A 15,869-nucleotide genomic window follows, 5' to 3' on the forward strand; every position below is an offset into this window, starting at 1 on the left:
ACAATATTCCTCCATCTCAATCAGCCTTTTTAGGCATTAGTATATTTGTGTAGACATTCTCTACCTGAAATGAATGCTTTGTTTTTTTGCTTTCTACCTTTGTGATGTTGGACAACACTTATGATTAAGAAAGGATATGGTAAACATTATATATGAGAGAAAACCAATGCATTTATTTTTTCGGAATGGAGAAAAGCTAAATTTTTGTTAACAAATGGTTCAGTTGTTCAAAAAGTCCTAATCACTCAGTTATTCTATGTGATACAGAATGGAAATATTTTTTTCTTGTGAATTAGTCTTTTTAATTCAGTATTCCATTGCAATTTTGAAAATGTTTTAAATTTTATATTTACGTCACATTTTATAACATGCTTTTTCTCCCTTTTGTTGTAAAAAAAAGTATGAATTTACGAGAGGTATTGAAAAAGTATGGAAAGGATGTCGGTCTCCATATTAAGGCTGTAAGATCCTATAGTCAGCAGTTGTTCTTGGCATTGAAACTTCTTAAAAGGTGCAACATTCTACATGCTGATATCAAGCCAGACAATATCTTGGTAAGTGAAATAACATATTTCAATAAAAGTGTTTTACTGTTTTCATAATGCAACTTTTTGTTGGACATAATTCTATATCGCATTGAGCAAAACACCTACTATGCCTCTGAATAATCCCATTTCAAAAAAAAGTAAAATCTTATTACTCTGTAAGAATGGATTTTCCAGAGGAATAGAAATTCAGAATTGACCTTTAATATAAGAAACAGATATTCCATCCTATTTAAATAATGAGCTAAAAGAACATGATGTTATCCCTTCTCTTCCCCTCCGCCCCCCAATATTTATGAATTTACAGTTGCTTCATCTTGACATAAAATAGGTGATTATGAATTCAGAAAGTCTATACTTAATGTTTTACACTTGGCAGGTTTTACAGGAGAAGTTTCATTACACACCCAGAGACTCTTGTCTTATGAGAATCATCATAACTAAGTGCAGAGGCTCATTACTAAAAGCAGCCATGATGGCCTTCTACAGAGGTGTGAAGGGGTTTTGTGAGTGGTACGAGAGTTCACAGTGGTGAAATCTTAAGGTATCTGGAATTACCCACAGACCTTAAGCATATATAACAATACCTACAATTTATATAGCACCTACTATGTGCCAGACACTGTGGTAAGCCCTTTAAAAAATTCACTTGTGCTCCTCACAGTAGCTCTGGGATGTAAGGTCTATACTCTTCCCCATTTTACAGTTAAGAAAACAGGCAAACAATAGATAGGTGACTTGCCCAGGATCACATAGCTATTAAGTGTCTAAAGATGAATTTAAACTCCGGTTTTGTTCACTCCAGACTCTAACCACAGTACTACCTATCTCTAGGGCTGTATTATAGTTGTTATCCACATCTGGCTTCTCAAATTACATTTTGTGATTTTTTTTTTTAAGATAATAGTCCCCAACTAACATGACTTATGGGTAGAACAGTTCGTATCAAAATCTTTATCCATGAGCACCTGTCCCACACTATAGTTGTCCTATGTTACTTGGTTTAATTCAGAATTACCTGCTCATCAGGTGGAATCTAGAAAATTGCCATTTCTTGTTAGCAAGTTAGTGTTTCCCAGGAATATTCCTTAGTATTGCTGCATCTCATTGTTGGTAAACTTTTTTTTAATTAAACATTATATTTGAAGAGGATCAGTTTCTTTGGACCTATGAACAAGTCATTTCAATGTAAAATAAGGGATTTGGACTACATGACTTCTTAAATTCTTGCAGCTTTACTAAATCTATTAGCCTTTAAAGATTTGTCTTGCCAATTTTCTTTTTTGTTACTTTCAACATCTGTAATGATGTGATAGCCTTATATTATTACTTGCCCTATGGATTTATTTCTCAAGAAATCCTGTCTCTCAAGGGACTGGGATAGTATCTTCTAATTTCTAGGTCTGTGGGAACAATTCAGTTTGAAGAGGTACCCCCTGGTTTGTTTGCTATTGTGTCCTCAGTGCAAATTCTATGTCCTATATCTTTGTCTTTAAATACATACCTTATTATACCAGTCCCTTTTTATGATCCCTAAGGGACGTAGTATTGTAAAGCATATTGTGTTGCGATTAGTTTTGACTTTGATAAGATAAGCTGGTAGGCACCTTAATGTCCATCTATCTCATCTATCTACCTATCTATCTATCTGTCTGTCTATCTATCTATCTATCTATCTATCTATCTATCTATCTATCTATCTATCTATCTATTTTTAAGCCCTTACCTTCCGTCTTGGAGTCAATTCTGTATATTGGCTCCAAGGCAGAAGAGTGGTAAGGGCTAGGCAATGGGGATCAAGTGACTTGCCCAGGGTCACACAGCTGGGAAGTGTCTGAGGCCAGATTTGAACCTAGGACCTCCCGTCTCTTGGCCTGGCTCTCAATCCACTGAGCTACCCAGCTGCCCCCCTTAATGTTCATTTAGAATTGAAAACAAAAGATATTACTTACATCTTTGAACAGAGGAATAAAATAAACTTAACATATTATTAAATATAACTCCTTACAAATATTAACTATTAGTTTAATGAAGGAAAAAGCTTCCTATGTAAATGTTAAGATAATTGAGAAAATTTATAAAGACTTAATATTTCTTTTTTCCTACAAAAATCAACTTTCTTACTATTATGAATCTTAACAGTGAAAAGTAAAATATAGTGCTGCAGTACTGTCTTTTTTTTAGATTTGCTCAGCCAACTTAAAGTTCTATTTTGCAGAATGTTCTTTGTGATCTTCTGTCATGGTTGACCAACATGAGTCCACATTCCAAACTTTCATTTGGAATGCCAAATATGAACTTCATTTGGGTGGTTTCTTTTTTTTTCCTTTCATTATTCCCCAAAAGAAATTAGGCCTTAGAGAATAGGGATTATAATAAGGCATTGAGTTCAGCAAAAGGTTTATCATTTTGGGGAATGAGTAATATACAGAAATGGAAGATGTAGCATATAGCTTGCCTTTAATAGTAACAAATGCCATATGGTACCATATGATGCATACATCATATGCATTTATTTCAAGAAGTCTTAGTGAGTTCAAACAATTCACTGATAACAGATTGATTTTAAATTATAGTGTCTCCTAAAAGTTAAATAAAATTGTTTTAAATACTCTTTGGCTTTCAGTGGCTTCCAGTTTCAAGAATTATTTTTATTTTGCCAGTAATCAATCAAATCAATAAGTCTGTTGATTACTCCGGCACCATTTTTTTGAACAACTGTATGCTGGTGGATAATTGGACATTTTATATTTACATGTTTTTGGGGTGGGGAAAGTAGCCTGAGTTCAAGTTCCAACTCGGAATTTGTGTGTGTCTTTTTTAAAGGGGGGAAGGGACTCTGGAATATCTATTATTTTCACTTGTTAATCCTGAACATGCTTCTGACTCATGAATGGCAGCAGTCATGGGAGCAACTACTAGCCTTTCTCAGCAGATGTCACTGTTACTGTGTATATTGAAATATTTGAAAAGGGAAGAAAAGAAATGACTAATATAAAATTCATATTTATATTCTTTAATGTTTGCTGTTTTCCTGACTAATATCATATGGGGGGGGGGTTCAAATTCCATCTTTTTTCCAAGTGATTTCTATAAATTTGACTATTCCAGCACCTTTGGATGAAGAATGCATTTTGACATGGTGTAATGGATCTGCCTTTGCTTTCATTGAAGTTACATTAATAATTAATTTCTTAATATAGCAACTACCAATTCAGGGAAATTTTATAAGATATTAGCCTCCGAGTTTCTTCTTTCTTGTATTTTTTCAGTATTTAGAAAAATGGAATTAAATAACTTTGGCCAGTATGTCATCACTGAAAAAAAAAACTTACTAAAATGGAATCAAGTGAAAAATGTTTCTTGTTTCTTTATAGATTATTATATAGCAGCAAATACAAACTTAATTTAAAATGAAGTTCTGTGAATGAGTTAGTCTAACTTCCCAGTGCTCATGTATCTTGTTTTGTTTTCGTTTCCATGAATCTAGCAACATTTTCTTGATAATATTTTGCAGGTTAATGAATCAAAAACTATTCTAAAGCTTTGTGATTTTGGATCAGCTTCACATGTTGCAGATAATGACATTACACCCTATCTCGTCAGTAGATTTTATCGTGCTCCTGAAATTAGTAAGTTTCTCCACATGTCCTTTTGCTCTGGGGCCATCACATGCTGTGGAAACAGCATATTTAATTTCTAAGTACTGTTTTCCATCGTACTTCAGCAGCTGCTCGAGCTCATTCATGAGGAAGGGAACCGTAGCAAGTTCAACCTCCTCAATTGGAATGATGGTAGTTGTGACAGGAGTCTTGATCATGTCGGGCAAGAGTAGCAAAACAATTGTGGAAAATCCTCGACTTTAGAAGACTGCTCTTGATTATTCAAGGTCTGATTATCAAATTTGTGGATTATCTGGGACCTTTGCTTTTTCTCCTCCCTCCTGTTGGCTTGTATTCTGACTTTACTGTTCATTAGCACCTCTGCCAGAGGTGGGAATGGAAGAGGAGGTGAAACATATTTTTTGCTGGGTTTTTGTTTTTTGTTTTTAGGTTCTCTGTTAAAAAGATTTGGTGGGAGAAAAATTCAATCAAATTATTGAAACTTGAGTGTGGGGAGTTATATGTGTTATTTTCCCAGGCTAAATCTCAGTCCCCAATTAATATGATTGATCGAGTTGTACTTTATTGTTGTTATAGCCACCACCTCATTGATTTTTGAATTTAGTTTTATTAAAATTTCTTTCTATTTCAGTTATAGGAAAAAGCTATGACTATGGTATAGATATGTGGTCTGTAGGCTGCACATTATATGAACTTTATACTGGAAAAATATTATTTCCTGGTAAAACCAATAATCATATGTTGAAACTTGCTATGGACCTCAAAGGGAAAATGCCAAATAAGGTGAGAATTTAGTAGATATATTCTTCCCATCCCCTACTTTTCTAGATGGTCTTCCGTAATAATTGTACACGGGAAAATAGTTACTGTGGGTTTTTTTTGGTTTAAAAAGTTAAGAGGCCAAATCATTTTTTTTTTGCTGTTCCCTTTATGATCTTTAAAGTGTAAGAATAAGGTGTCCATGAATGCCAAAGTAGACATGGTCATAAGCTTATTTGTATTTATCCCCATACTTCCTTAGCTTTCTATACCTCTACTGCTTTTTAATTATAATATATGATCCCTTCCTCTGAACTTCAGCTGAAAAAGAGAAGACCTTGCAAAGCATGTGATAGGGTAGGATCACGGGTAGTAAGATGTGAAAGAATTTCAGTCCAGAGCTTGGAGTGATTTGGGGACTGGGGAGAAAGAACAGTAACAACTGTATTTGGAGCTGGGTATGATGACTTCTAATAGTAAACACTTCCTAATTGTTTCCTATTTCTCTCTCCCTTTTCCTTAAAATTGTCACTTGTTCATTTGTATAACAAAATATGGTGGGAATGGTATCTAAGAAGGTGGGTAAAAAAAAGGAATTGGTGGATATGCCTAGAAAGAAGAACATAATGGATTTATTTAAGAAGTGGGAATTATTTTATTTTGAAAGATAAAAAGAAATTTGGGGGTAAGGAGGAATGGGCAGAAATTGCAGAGAGCCATATTTTGCCTTGATAGAAGGAAAAAATTCCAAAATTGGAATTGGCCAACTAGGAAGGTAATGATTGGTTATCTTGATGTTGTAGCAGAGTCCCACTTATGTTTAGGTTATATGGGCTCTCAAGTTTTCCTTCCAAGTTTAAGATTTTGTGAATAAGTATTAAATTGTTGAATATGAAAACAATTACTTGATTCAGGAAAAATTTTAAGTGGCTTTCCCATTCCACCATCTTCTGAATAGAACTAGATCTATTATGGCAAGATTGCCTGAAATAAATGATCATCTAAATGGACCTTGTATTTTTTAATCCTGAAAGTAGCCTAAGTGGCATTTGTTGTAATGGAAATTACATTGATATATATTATGGGAGATACTAGCAAATTATTTAGAAAGATACAAAGCTATTTCATTTTATTTTTAGAACTCATTAAAAATCTTGGAACTAGAAGAGATCTTTTACCCTTTTTACAGATGAGTAAATAGGCTTAGAGATAAAATAATGGCAAAGATTTGTAAAAGCTTAAAGTTAATAGTAGGTCTGTATCTCATGATAATCCAAATGCAATTTTTCTTTCAGATGATAAGAAAAGGTGTGTTCAAAGATCAGCACTTTGATCAAAATCTCAACTTCATGTACATAGAAGTAGATAAAGTAACAGAAAGGGTAAGTCTCTTTTAAATTGTGCTATGCTAAACAGTAACTATTTCTAAATATGAGATTGAATGCTAGGAATTATGACCAAAACAACTGAAAATTTCCATTTCTGCCCTATAGGAAGTTATATTTATTTACATTTGGCTTGATTCCACATGAGTCATCACAGACACTTTCTACTCTATGCATGATACTAAAACACCAATGGAGCTGTCTTTCTTTCTAGAATAATAATATATGCATGCACACATATATTATTTTTTTTTTGCCATAGATAATATATTCAACCTTTGAATATCTAATACAATTTTTGACATTTTTAGGATGCTTTAAGATTTGCAAGGCACTTGACATTGTTTATTTGAGTTTCACAATAGCCATGTGAAATTGATAATTATGGGTTTTGTCCTCATTTTACAGAGAGAAAGTTGAGGCTCTGAGAAGCTAAATAATTTGCTCAGGATCATTTCTGAGTCAATTTGAGACTGAGAGAGGACTTTATTTGATTGGCTATCCCAACATAACTATTTTTTCAAAATATAATTCAAATAGCAAATAGTACTTGCTTTTTTACATCTTTCTAGGCAGTGGATATTATAGATTATTCCTTTAGCATTTTAATTTTTATTTCAATATTTTATTATTTATTTAATATTTGAAATTAATTGAATAAATACATACTGGGTGACAGTTGTTGCTAGAGTTCTATGTAAAGATGAGTGACATGGGAGCAAGCTAGGTGGACTCAATGAATAGAGAGGCAGGTCTGGAGATGGGAGGTCCTGGTTCAAATTTTGACTTAGACACTTCCTAATTGTGTCACTCTGGGCAAGTTACTTTAATTGTTTAGCCCTTACCACTCTTGTGCCTTGGAACTGATATTTATTATCAATTCTAAGATAGACAGTATGGTTTTTTTTTAGTTTGTTTGTTTTGTTTTTTAAGATTTTAAAAGATGAGTGTCATGGTAGCTTTTTATGATAAAGAATTTTTACTGTTATACATTTATACTCTTCACTATACTTGATTGAGCTTTTCCCAGTTATTTAAATAGTTTTAATTATTCAAATAAATTGCCTTTGAATGGGTAAGCTGAAGGAAAGTAAGTGGTTTTTGCTTAACATTTTGACCAGGAAGTAGTTTACATTTCAATATAGAATTTTCTCATTAATTTTGATGTAAATATTATAAATGTCACCATTTTTAGGAGAAAGTTACTGTCATGAGCACCATTAATCCTACCAAGGACCTCTTGGCTGATTTGATTGGGTGCCAGAGACTTCCTGAAGACCAACGCAAAAAAGTACACCAGCTAAAGGACTTGTTGGACCAGATCTTAATGTTGGACCCAGCTAAACGAATTAGCATCAACCAGGCTCTACAGCATGCCTTCATCCAGGAAAAAATTTAAATGAGATGAAGAAGCTCAAAGGGTTTGAGTAATTAAAATACAAAGACTGAAGAAATTTCACAGCAGTTTATTAATGTATATAAACTTATAAATATTTCCCCTGCAAATTGAGGAAGCATGATATATTTGAATTAACACCAAGGCTGATATTTCTTTTAGAAATGTTAGAGTAAAGTAAATCTGTTTGTGTCTTATGTGAAAATTTTCACTGTAGAACTGTTTTAATTGCTGAGACTGCACACAAGTACAGTGCTAATGTAAATTGTTGCAGTTCACATCAAAAGGAAAAAATATCTGTTATAAAATGAACAGTAATACTGGGTGGATGATTGGTTTTTTAGCAGACTTGGCTTCATTTTTGTCTTAAAAGAAAAAAAAAAGGCCAGCATAAATGCTGTTTATATTCACGTTTTCCTAGGTGTGTGTGTGCAGGCCACAGCAGCATGCCCTTGGTGTAGTCAGTGCCGAAAGGGGTCTGTTCCTTCTTGAGCCTGCCTGCAGGGATGGTCTCCTCTTTTAAAGCAGGTTGTGTACAACTTTCAGTACACTGAAGGTAAGCTAAACCATCAACATCACTGGTGTTTTAAGATGTTATTTTACTGGAACAACTGGCAAATAAGGGACAATAGCTTTGTGGCAGAATTCCCTGCATGTTCAATAACTGATCTTGTTTTATTTTTTGGCATTGCAACTGTGGCATAGTTACAACTTCTGTTCTGTTCATCACATTTAAAATTTGGAGAGTGCGCGCTTGATGGGTAAAGCGCCTTCAGTGTACTGTTTCTTATTACTTTAATTTTTTAAATCAACTTGCTATAGACTTTGTATACATTTTGTTAAATACAGTTCCCAATGACATAGAACCAATACTTACAGTTTTCATTTACTAATTATAAATGTTGGGGTCTAATTCTGAAAAGTCCTCATTTAAAAGTTAGATAGACAACATAATGAAATTTTTAACTATTTGTATGTCATTTTGAAAGTGTACTGCTTTATGGTAAAAGTGTTTCATTTGTTCATTGTTTTCATTATTTGTGATCATGTTGTCTTTCAATACAGGCATAAACCTTCCACTCTTGAACAAAGCAGCTGCTTTTTAAAAGCGGTAATTGCTTCTTTACCTTTTATTTCTTTTGTAAATGAAGCTTTTCTTTAAGAAATGTGACTTTAAAGTGTTGTCTATTACATAAAACAGTTGACACTCACTTATTGTAAAGTGAAGATTGTTCTGCTGCATGTAAAGTGGACCATGCAGATTTCTGTATGTTTTCAGTATGCATCATTAGATAATAAAGTCTTTTGTGAACAAGGCATTTGTAGCCATTTTTAAAAGTTTTTGTCTTCACTTGCTGGTAAGTCAGATAATCTGTAAAAGTTGAAAGCAACCTTCCATTTTTTTAAATAAATCCTTTATCTAAAGGGATTAGTAAAGATATGAATCTTGCTAAGTTCATGTAAGGCAAATAATTAGACTCCTAATTATTTTTGTAAAATCCTACAGATACTGTGAGCTTTCAATGTAGTGCATTTTTTCCTGTAGGTTATGGGGTTTATTTCAGGATATAACTAATGTTTTTGCTGTTTTCTCACTTTTCCTTTTGATGGTGCTGAAAGAAAAAAAGAAAGCGGGGCACAGGCCATTCAACGCCTTCTCCAGGGGGCCTGATTTGCTGAGACACCAACTTCACCTTCTTAACAAGGTTATTTCTGACAGCATGTGTAGATAAACATTAGCAAAAAGTTAAAAGAAATCATTTAAATCAGTTTGGTTTTTCAATACCAAGAAACAAGAACTTAGTAAATATCAGTAGTACTTTTTAAATGATAGGGAACTACCAAGTTAGTCTATTTGTTGAGCAATAAAAATAATTACTTGTTTACCTGACAAGAATGGAAAATCAACTTTTTTAGGCTTTTAAATAGTTTAACAAATAGTAAATGGGTTTTTTTTTGTTGTTGTTCACCTAGGCACGTATTTACAACAAACATACACATTTGGTGCATTCAAGGATGGAAAATCAGAACAGCAGGCATTCTGCTGGTGGGTTGTGCCCCATTAAGGACATGAAACTACAACAGGCAGGTGATGGGTGATGTAACATAGCTATCTGAACCTACAACCTGTCTCTTCATAATACAGTCCTTAAAACGAGTATCATTTTTTAAATATTATGTCTTTTTAATTAAGACAACCTAAAATGCAGCTTTTATATCATGGACTATTAGCTATAGTTGTTCCAGTGTCCTATATTATACATAGGTGATAACATGCTGCACATTTCAATCTTCTCATAACAATTCCCTACATATATAATTTGATGCTTCTGCTGATTTCATAGCACCATTTGACATCATTATTTAGTAATGAAATATGATAACATCCACTAGAAACACCTCACTTTATACCTTCAAAGCATATTAACTATTCCTTAAAAACATAAAGTTGCTTGTTTACTTGTTCTTTGTGTTGTAGGTGCAGTTCAAGGAAGATGACGACAACCAGAAGACATGAGCTAAGGTTTCTGTCCTATAAAAGATACAAAAAATACTCTCCATTTAGTTTTGTCTAATTTTTTAGTTTTCAGCATTCCGATTTAGGTTTCATGTTTTTGTACTCTTGATGATTCCTAGAATAGTACTACTATTGTGATGTTCATCTGTAAGGTGTTCTTGTTTGATAGTTGTGCTTTTTTCTTTGTTTGGAATGAAGGAAGAGCATAAAATGGAGCAGAATTTATGACCCCTAAGGTCCAGCTCTAAATCTTATGTTCCAATCATTTGAAGTTTTTTCATTTAAAGTTTTTTACATTTTTTCCTTTTTTAAGGGCAGCCAATAATGACATTACTTATGTAAATTACATATTTTAAAAATATAACTTCAGGATGATTTTCCAAGAACTATTGGGAACAGGGAAGAGAGAATCAGTTACCAGAATATCTTTTCTTCTACTAGTTATCCTTGATCTTAAGTCATTGAGTAGTTAGGCTACATGACATCGGCAAAAAAGAAAACTACTTTACCTACTAGTGATACTTAATCTATAAAAGTCTTATTTTTAAAGAAAGTACTCCATTGATGGTCTTGAAATTTTCTGTTCCTTCACTACCATAAATTCTATGTAGTACTAGGTGTGAAGATATGTAGTACTAGGTGTGAAGAGCTCTGAGATATGGATGCCTAGCTTTTTTAATTTCCCTCAGGTACAGCATTTAGTGTTGGCAGAGAGATTTAAATTAATAAAAAATATTGAAACCTCCACTTAAGATCTTCCAAGTTCCTGAGCTTCCAAGTCCCTGTCGTTATCCTCCACTTATGGCTATGCTGACTTATCCATTTTTTAGGCTCTCTAATTTTAAAAATCCCAGATTTTAGAAAATGATGTAATAATGCTATCTAGCATGCTCTCCTATAATTAAGTACAGTTCAGATTTTTAATGATTTTTTGTAAATGGTCTTTGAACTTGGGGCAGCTTTATAGTACTGACAAATCGACTGACCTGTTAAAATGTGATGCAGAAGACACAAAATTTGTTCTGTTTCATTCCTACATTTGCCTTCCCCATATTCTGCTTTACCTGTACTTTATTTTCAGAGTACTTGATCAGAAGCACTGAGGTTGTATAGGCTAATACTGACATTTCTGTCATAAAAATAATCCTTTGCATAATACAAATTTAGGACAAGAAATATACTATCCCTTTCATTGTTGGTAAAGAGGTATGGCTGCTTCCTTTTTGAAGCATATCATGAAATTAGAAATGTGTAATACTACATTATACCAAGTGCCTTAACCCTACTCTCTACCTGCCAAAGGCATGAGTTTTAAACTTTTACTTCTCCTGGATGGAATATACTATTTTATTGGAATAGTCACCAAGTTCATTTGTGTTTACTGTGTCATAATGTATTCTTAAGTTGATTTATAAGTACTTTGCAAATCATTTTTGTAGGTAAAATAGCATGCTATCCCTTTCTTAATTTCTCTTTTCCCTCTGTATATAGGGTAAGTGACTGTTCTTCTGAAGAACCTTTTGCATTTAAATGATCAAGATATGGGAGCCTGTACTCTGCAATATTGAAGATACATCCTAACTATTTCATGACATATTGAACTGGAATAAGCATTAAGGGGCACATTTTCTTGGCCTAGTTACTGATCACTTAACTAAATGTCCCTCTTTACTACTCTGTAGTCTCTCTCTTTTCTCCTTTATTTGAGTTTGGTATTGTGTACTCCTTCACTTTAGAAGAATGATTTTTAAAAACATTTCCAAACTAAGTGCAAGATACTGTTTTAAGTATTTGTTGTTTCATTCCTTTTGATAGGTATTAACAATAGTTGTTTCTCATAGTAGCAAAACCATATGCTGTAACCTTAAATTTATTCACTAATAAAATGTTTAGGTGTTTAAATATTGCTGTTTAGCCTTTACTACCTCCAAAATAACTTCAAAAGATATACAATCTTTTTTTTTTTTACCTCAGATCATTATTATCTTAAATCGAGAAAAATAACAGTAATGTATAATTCTTCTACTAAAGGAAGGGAAATAAGATTGATTTCAGCACACTTGACTTTTTTAGCTAATTTTTATTTTGGGGTTGGATGGGTTAGTTTCTTTCCTGAATGATCTATAGTATAGGAGTGCTAGGGAAAAAAGCAATAACATTAATTTATTCCTTTAGAAATGGGTTGCTTACTGCCATGCTTGCTCAAAAAACCCATTATATGAAGGTTTGGGGATTGGAAAGGGCACTTAATTCATATAGTCCATTTCCTACCGTCCACACCCCAGAACTGGAATGAACCAATTTCTTGTAAAAGTTATTGAGAATTTTATAATGCCTTCTTGACCAAAGTCATAATTCACTACCCCTTAACTTATATTTGTTGTTTTCTGAATATTTTAATGTAGTAAGCTACTGTAAACTACATTGCTGCCATATTACTACTGTACTATATCACTTGCCATAAATATTTGTAGACATTTAATCATATATATTTTATATCCTAGAAGTTTTAAAGTTAAAGTCCTAAGAAGTCTACTTTGAAAGGATAGGTTTCTTATTTTTCTAGTTGTTTGCATGCTACTGTATAGAATGAAAAAAACAACTGCTTAAATACAATAAGATGTAAGGCAAGTAGTATAGAATATCAGATTGGAATATGGATAAAATTATCCCAAGTTTTATAAGGACCCTTAAGTGAATACACTCCAATTAGAGCATCCCAAAGCATATTTAGTCTTGTATTTTGAAATTATCTGGTCTACATTTTCTAGATTTTGATTCACCTTTGTGCTTATTTGCTCTATATCTAACCAGATGATGGGCCTATGGGAGCTCACAATGAAAAAATATTTAAATATACTTGCATTGGAAGCAATCGGCTTTTAAGCAAGGATAATTTGAATTTTTTTTTTTGGTCATTTAACAAAATTTTGTATTTGCAAGGAAGATTATCAACAGGAAAGCATAAGTGAACTCTTTAAAATTGAAGGACATGAAACATAAGCTCTTTGGAACCAAACAGTACAAATATGACATTTCTGCTTATATCAGTTTGAATTGTGTAACATGGTAGTTTCTGAATCTAACTCTAAATAAATATGCGTCTCCCTGAATATGCTGTCTCTGTGTGTGTGGTTTTTTTTTTTTTAAGGGGTGAAGATTGATAATGGGCTGGGTTTGTTTTTTTGAGTTTTCATTAAATGGGATGAAATTATTGCTCTTAAGTTTCAATATCTTTTAAATTTTTCTGTTGTCGATTTTTAATAATGCAGAAGTGGGGTTGGAAGGATATATAGGGAATGTAAAATCACATCAGAATTTAATAATCAGACTTATCACCTGGACAGTGATATAGTTTTCTTCACATAGAGATGTGTTAGATCCCTGAAGTATAGGACAACAGGCAGATCTATGAGATGATATCAGAGATTAAGTTAGTGTTAGTCAGTGAGGCTACAAAGATAAAACGTTCTGCTCTCCTAGGCCCAACCAACACTTGGAAAAGGAATTGGCACCCATGCTATAAATAATGCAGGGGAGAGGGTGCAAACAGGGATATTAGAGAAATTTGAGGTGGGAGGGTATCTGAAAAAACATTAGCTGGGGCTTGAAAAACTGAAGAGAATTCAACAGGTATTTATGATTGGGGATATTTTAAGCTCTACTTAAACTATTATCTAGAAAAACTACATCTTTCAGAGGCATAAGAGTCATCAGAAATCCAACCTCCGAAAGTGCACAGATAAATTCATGTCTGATTGAGTAGTGATCAAGTAGTTTGAACCTTTTGTTTCATGGAGGAGGAAACTAAAGCCCGAAAAGTGAAATAACTTGCCCAACAGTACACAGTCAATAAGCATTAATTAAACAGTCAGGTAGCAACTAGTTCTGTAAGACATAGGGTGCAGTTCTATTCTCAAACATTAACTATGTGGTGGTCCTCTTGTCACTAGTGTTGGATCATAATATTTAAAGACTAGATAGATAGGACCTTTGAGACCAGTCTGGCATCTTTTTAGGCCAAGAAGCCCTACTGCATCATCCCTCCTGCATCAAGGATGACCATTCAATCTCATATTTCATACTTGTTACAGAAATGTCTTTGGAAGCTTTGTTTTATAATTCTGAAAGTCATTTATCTTACATTGCTCCAAAATCTGACTTCTTGTACTTTATGCGGAGTCTATCACAAATTTGCTACCTCTTCTATGATAGTCCTAAAAGTATTAAAAAAGGTGAACTCTAACCGCTGAGGTTTAACATGCAAATTCATGTTATTTGGTACATATAAGAGTTATATGTGCAGCAAGATAAATGAGAGAAACATCAGAAATAACCAGACTGGTTTGGGGGTAGGAGTACCAGAATTCACTTTGACACTGCTTGAAAACTACGTGCAAAACACTGCCAAATGCTATGAAGATAAACAGTGAAACAAGACATGGTCATGTATATTATCTAAGAAAAGTAAGATAAGGTGGTCAGAACAAGGATGAAATGTTCAGTGAAGATGACTGGATGATGAACATTTAAGTGACGTTTGCCTGGGTGGAGGAGTGAAAGGAAAGCGGAAATGGATAACCAGGTAAAATGCAGAAGTTGTGAAGGAATACAATGTTCTTTAGGTTATAATTGAGTAGTAGCACATTAGAATCACTATCCATAACAAAAAGAAATGACAGCACTTTATGCACTGTAGGGAGGAAAAGGGGTGCTATGCTTTAGCTGGCCTTTTTGCAAGTTTTTTTTTTTTTCTGACATGCAGTAGTCACCTTTCATCTCACCCGTTTTCAAATATAATCGTTCATCAAATAGCCATCAAAACCAAAGCATATAGGAGACCGGAAAATGTCGAAAAATCATAGATGAATGCATGGACTTAAATTTTCCCCATTAGGTTCTTTTTCTACCTATTCACTAATTCATGATGAGAAGACTTTAGATGTTCTGCTCTTAGCTTAGAACGTTAACATAATTTCTAGGAACTTAAAATTTAAAGTATCTGTATTCTACTATCAGGGTGCAAAGTTGTAGAGAAGGGAGGACTGGCTGATCTAATTTGTTAAAGTGAAATATGCTTTATCATGTTTTGTTCTATACTTGACATTTTCAAGCCATTAGGCTGGCATTTGAGGGTAGTAGTGGCTGCATAATACCAAATTTCACTTGGTTAGGAAAATGGCCAGTGTCGCAGTTATTTCATGCTTCAATCTGCTCTAAAGAGGCAGCCAGGGGTAATGGAAATAATCCTGGTGAGACTAGGCAAATGTATTTTCTTTGACCTGTATGAATTTACCTACTAAGTCAATGATCAGCATTGGTGAAGGAATGAAAGGGCAGTTTCCTACAGTGACTAAATCAGATTGTTTCTTATTCCTATTTTCTCTCTGAAACCAGAGGACCTACCTAATCTCAGATCTTTTTAATATATCATCCAGCATTTTTTAGATGGTATGTTAATTTAGCTCATGAGTTAGTAGTAACCTCTTTAGTTTTAAATGTTAACATGAACCACTTGAAATCCATTAATGCATGGGCAAAAGAAAGGTTTGAGAAAAGGGAGAGAAAAAAAGAAAAAAATGCAGTTGATTATGCTAAGGTGCTACCAGAAACTGCAATTATGGCATCAGTATCTATTGCATA

The 15,869-nt window shown here is 33.5% G+C and overlaps 1 protein-coding gene across 9 annotated transcripts in view; it reads left to right on the forward strand.

Annotated features, from left to right (window-relative positions):
* The window catches only part of PRPF4B (pre-mRNA processing factor 4B), a 51,828-nt gene extending 38,489 nt beyond the window's left edge, over window positions 1–13,339 (forward strand). The window contains exons 11-21 of one of the 9 annotated variants that reach the window (XR_008917591.1): window positions 401–554; window positions 4,063–4,177; window positions 4,800–4,951; window positions 6,223–6,309; window positions 7,508–7,786; window positions 8,130–8,264; window positions 8,774–8,819; window positions 9,329–9,414; window positions 9,683–9,755; window positions 10,188–10,232; window positions 11,718–13,339. Coding sequence is in view for 1 of the 9 variants with exons in the window: in XM_001378416.5 (XP_001378453.3) it covers window positions 401–554; window positions 4,063–4,177; window positions 4,800–4,951; window positions 6,223–6,309; window positions 7,508–7,711 (712 nt within the window). In the remaining 8 variants the exon portion in view is untranslated. Of the gene's footprint in view, window positions 1–400; window positions 555–4,062; window positions 4,178–4,272; window positions 4,435–4,799; window positions 4,952–6,222; window positions 6,310–7,507; window positions 9,026–9,328; window positions 9,415–9,682; window positions 9,756–10,187; window positions 10,233–11,717 lie in introns of those variants that run through there. The other 8 variants (XR_008917589.1, XR_001629042.2, XR_008917590.1 and 5 more) reach the window with 8 other exon arrangements.
* Window positions 13,340–15,869: the final 2,530 nt, after the last annotated feature.

The sequence above is a fragment of the Monodelphis domestica genome, chromosome 3 (genome assembly GCF_027887165.1).
Source record: "Monodelphis domestica isolate mMonDom1 chromosome 3, mMonDom1.pri, whole genome shotgun sequence".
Lineage (NCBI taxonomy): Eukaryota > Metazoa > Chordata > Mammalia > Didelphimorphia > Didelphidae > Monodelphis > Monodelphis domestica.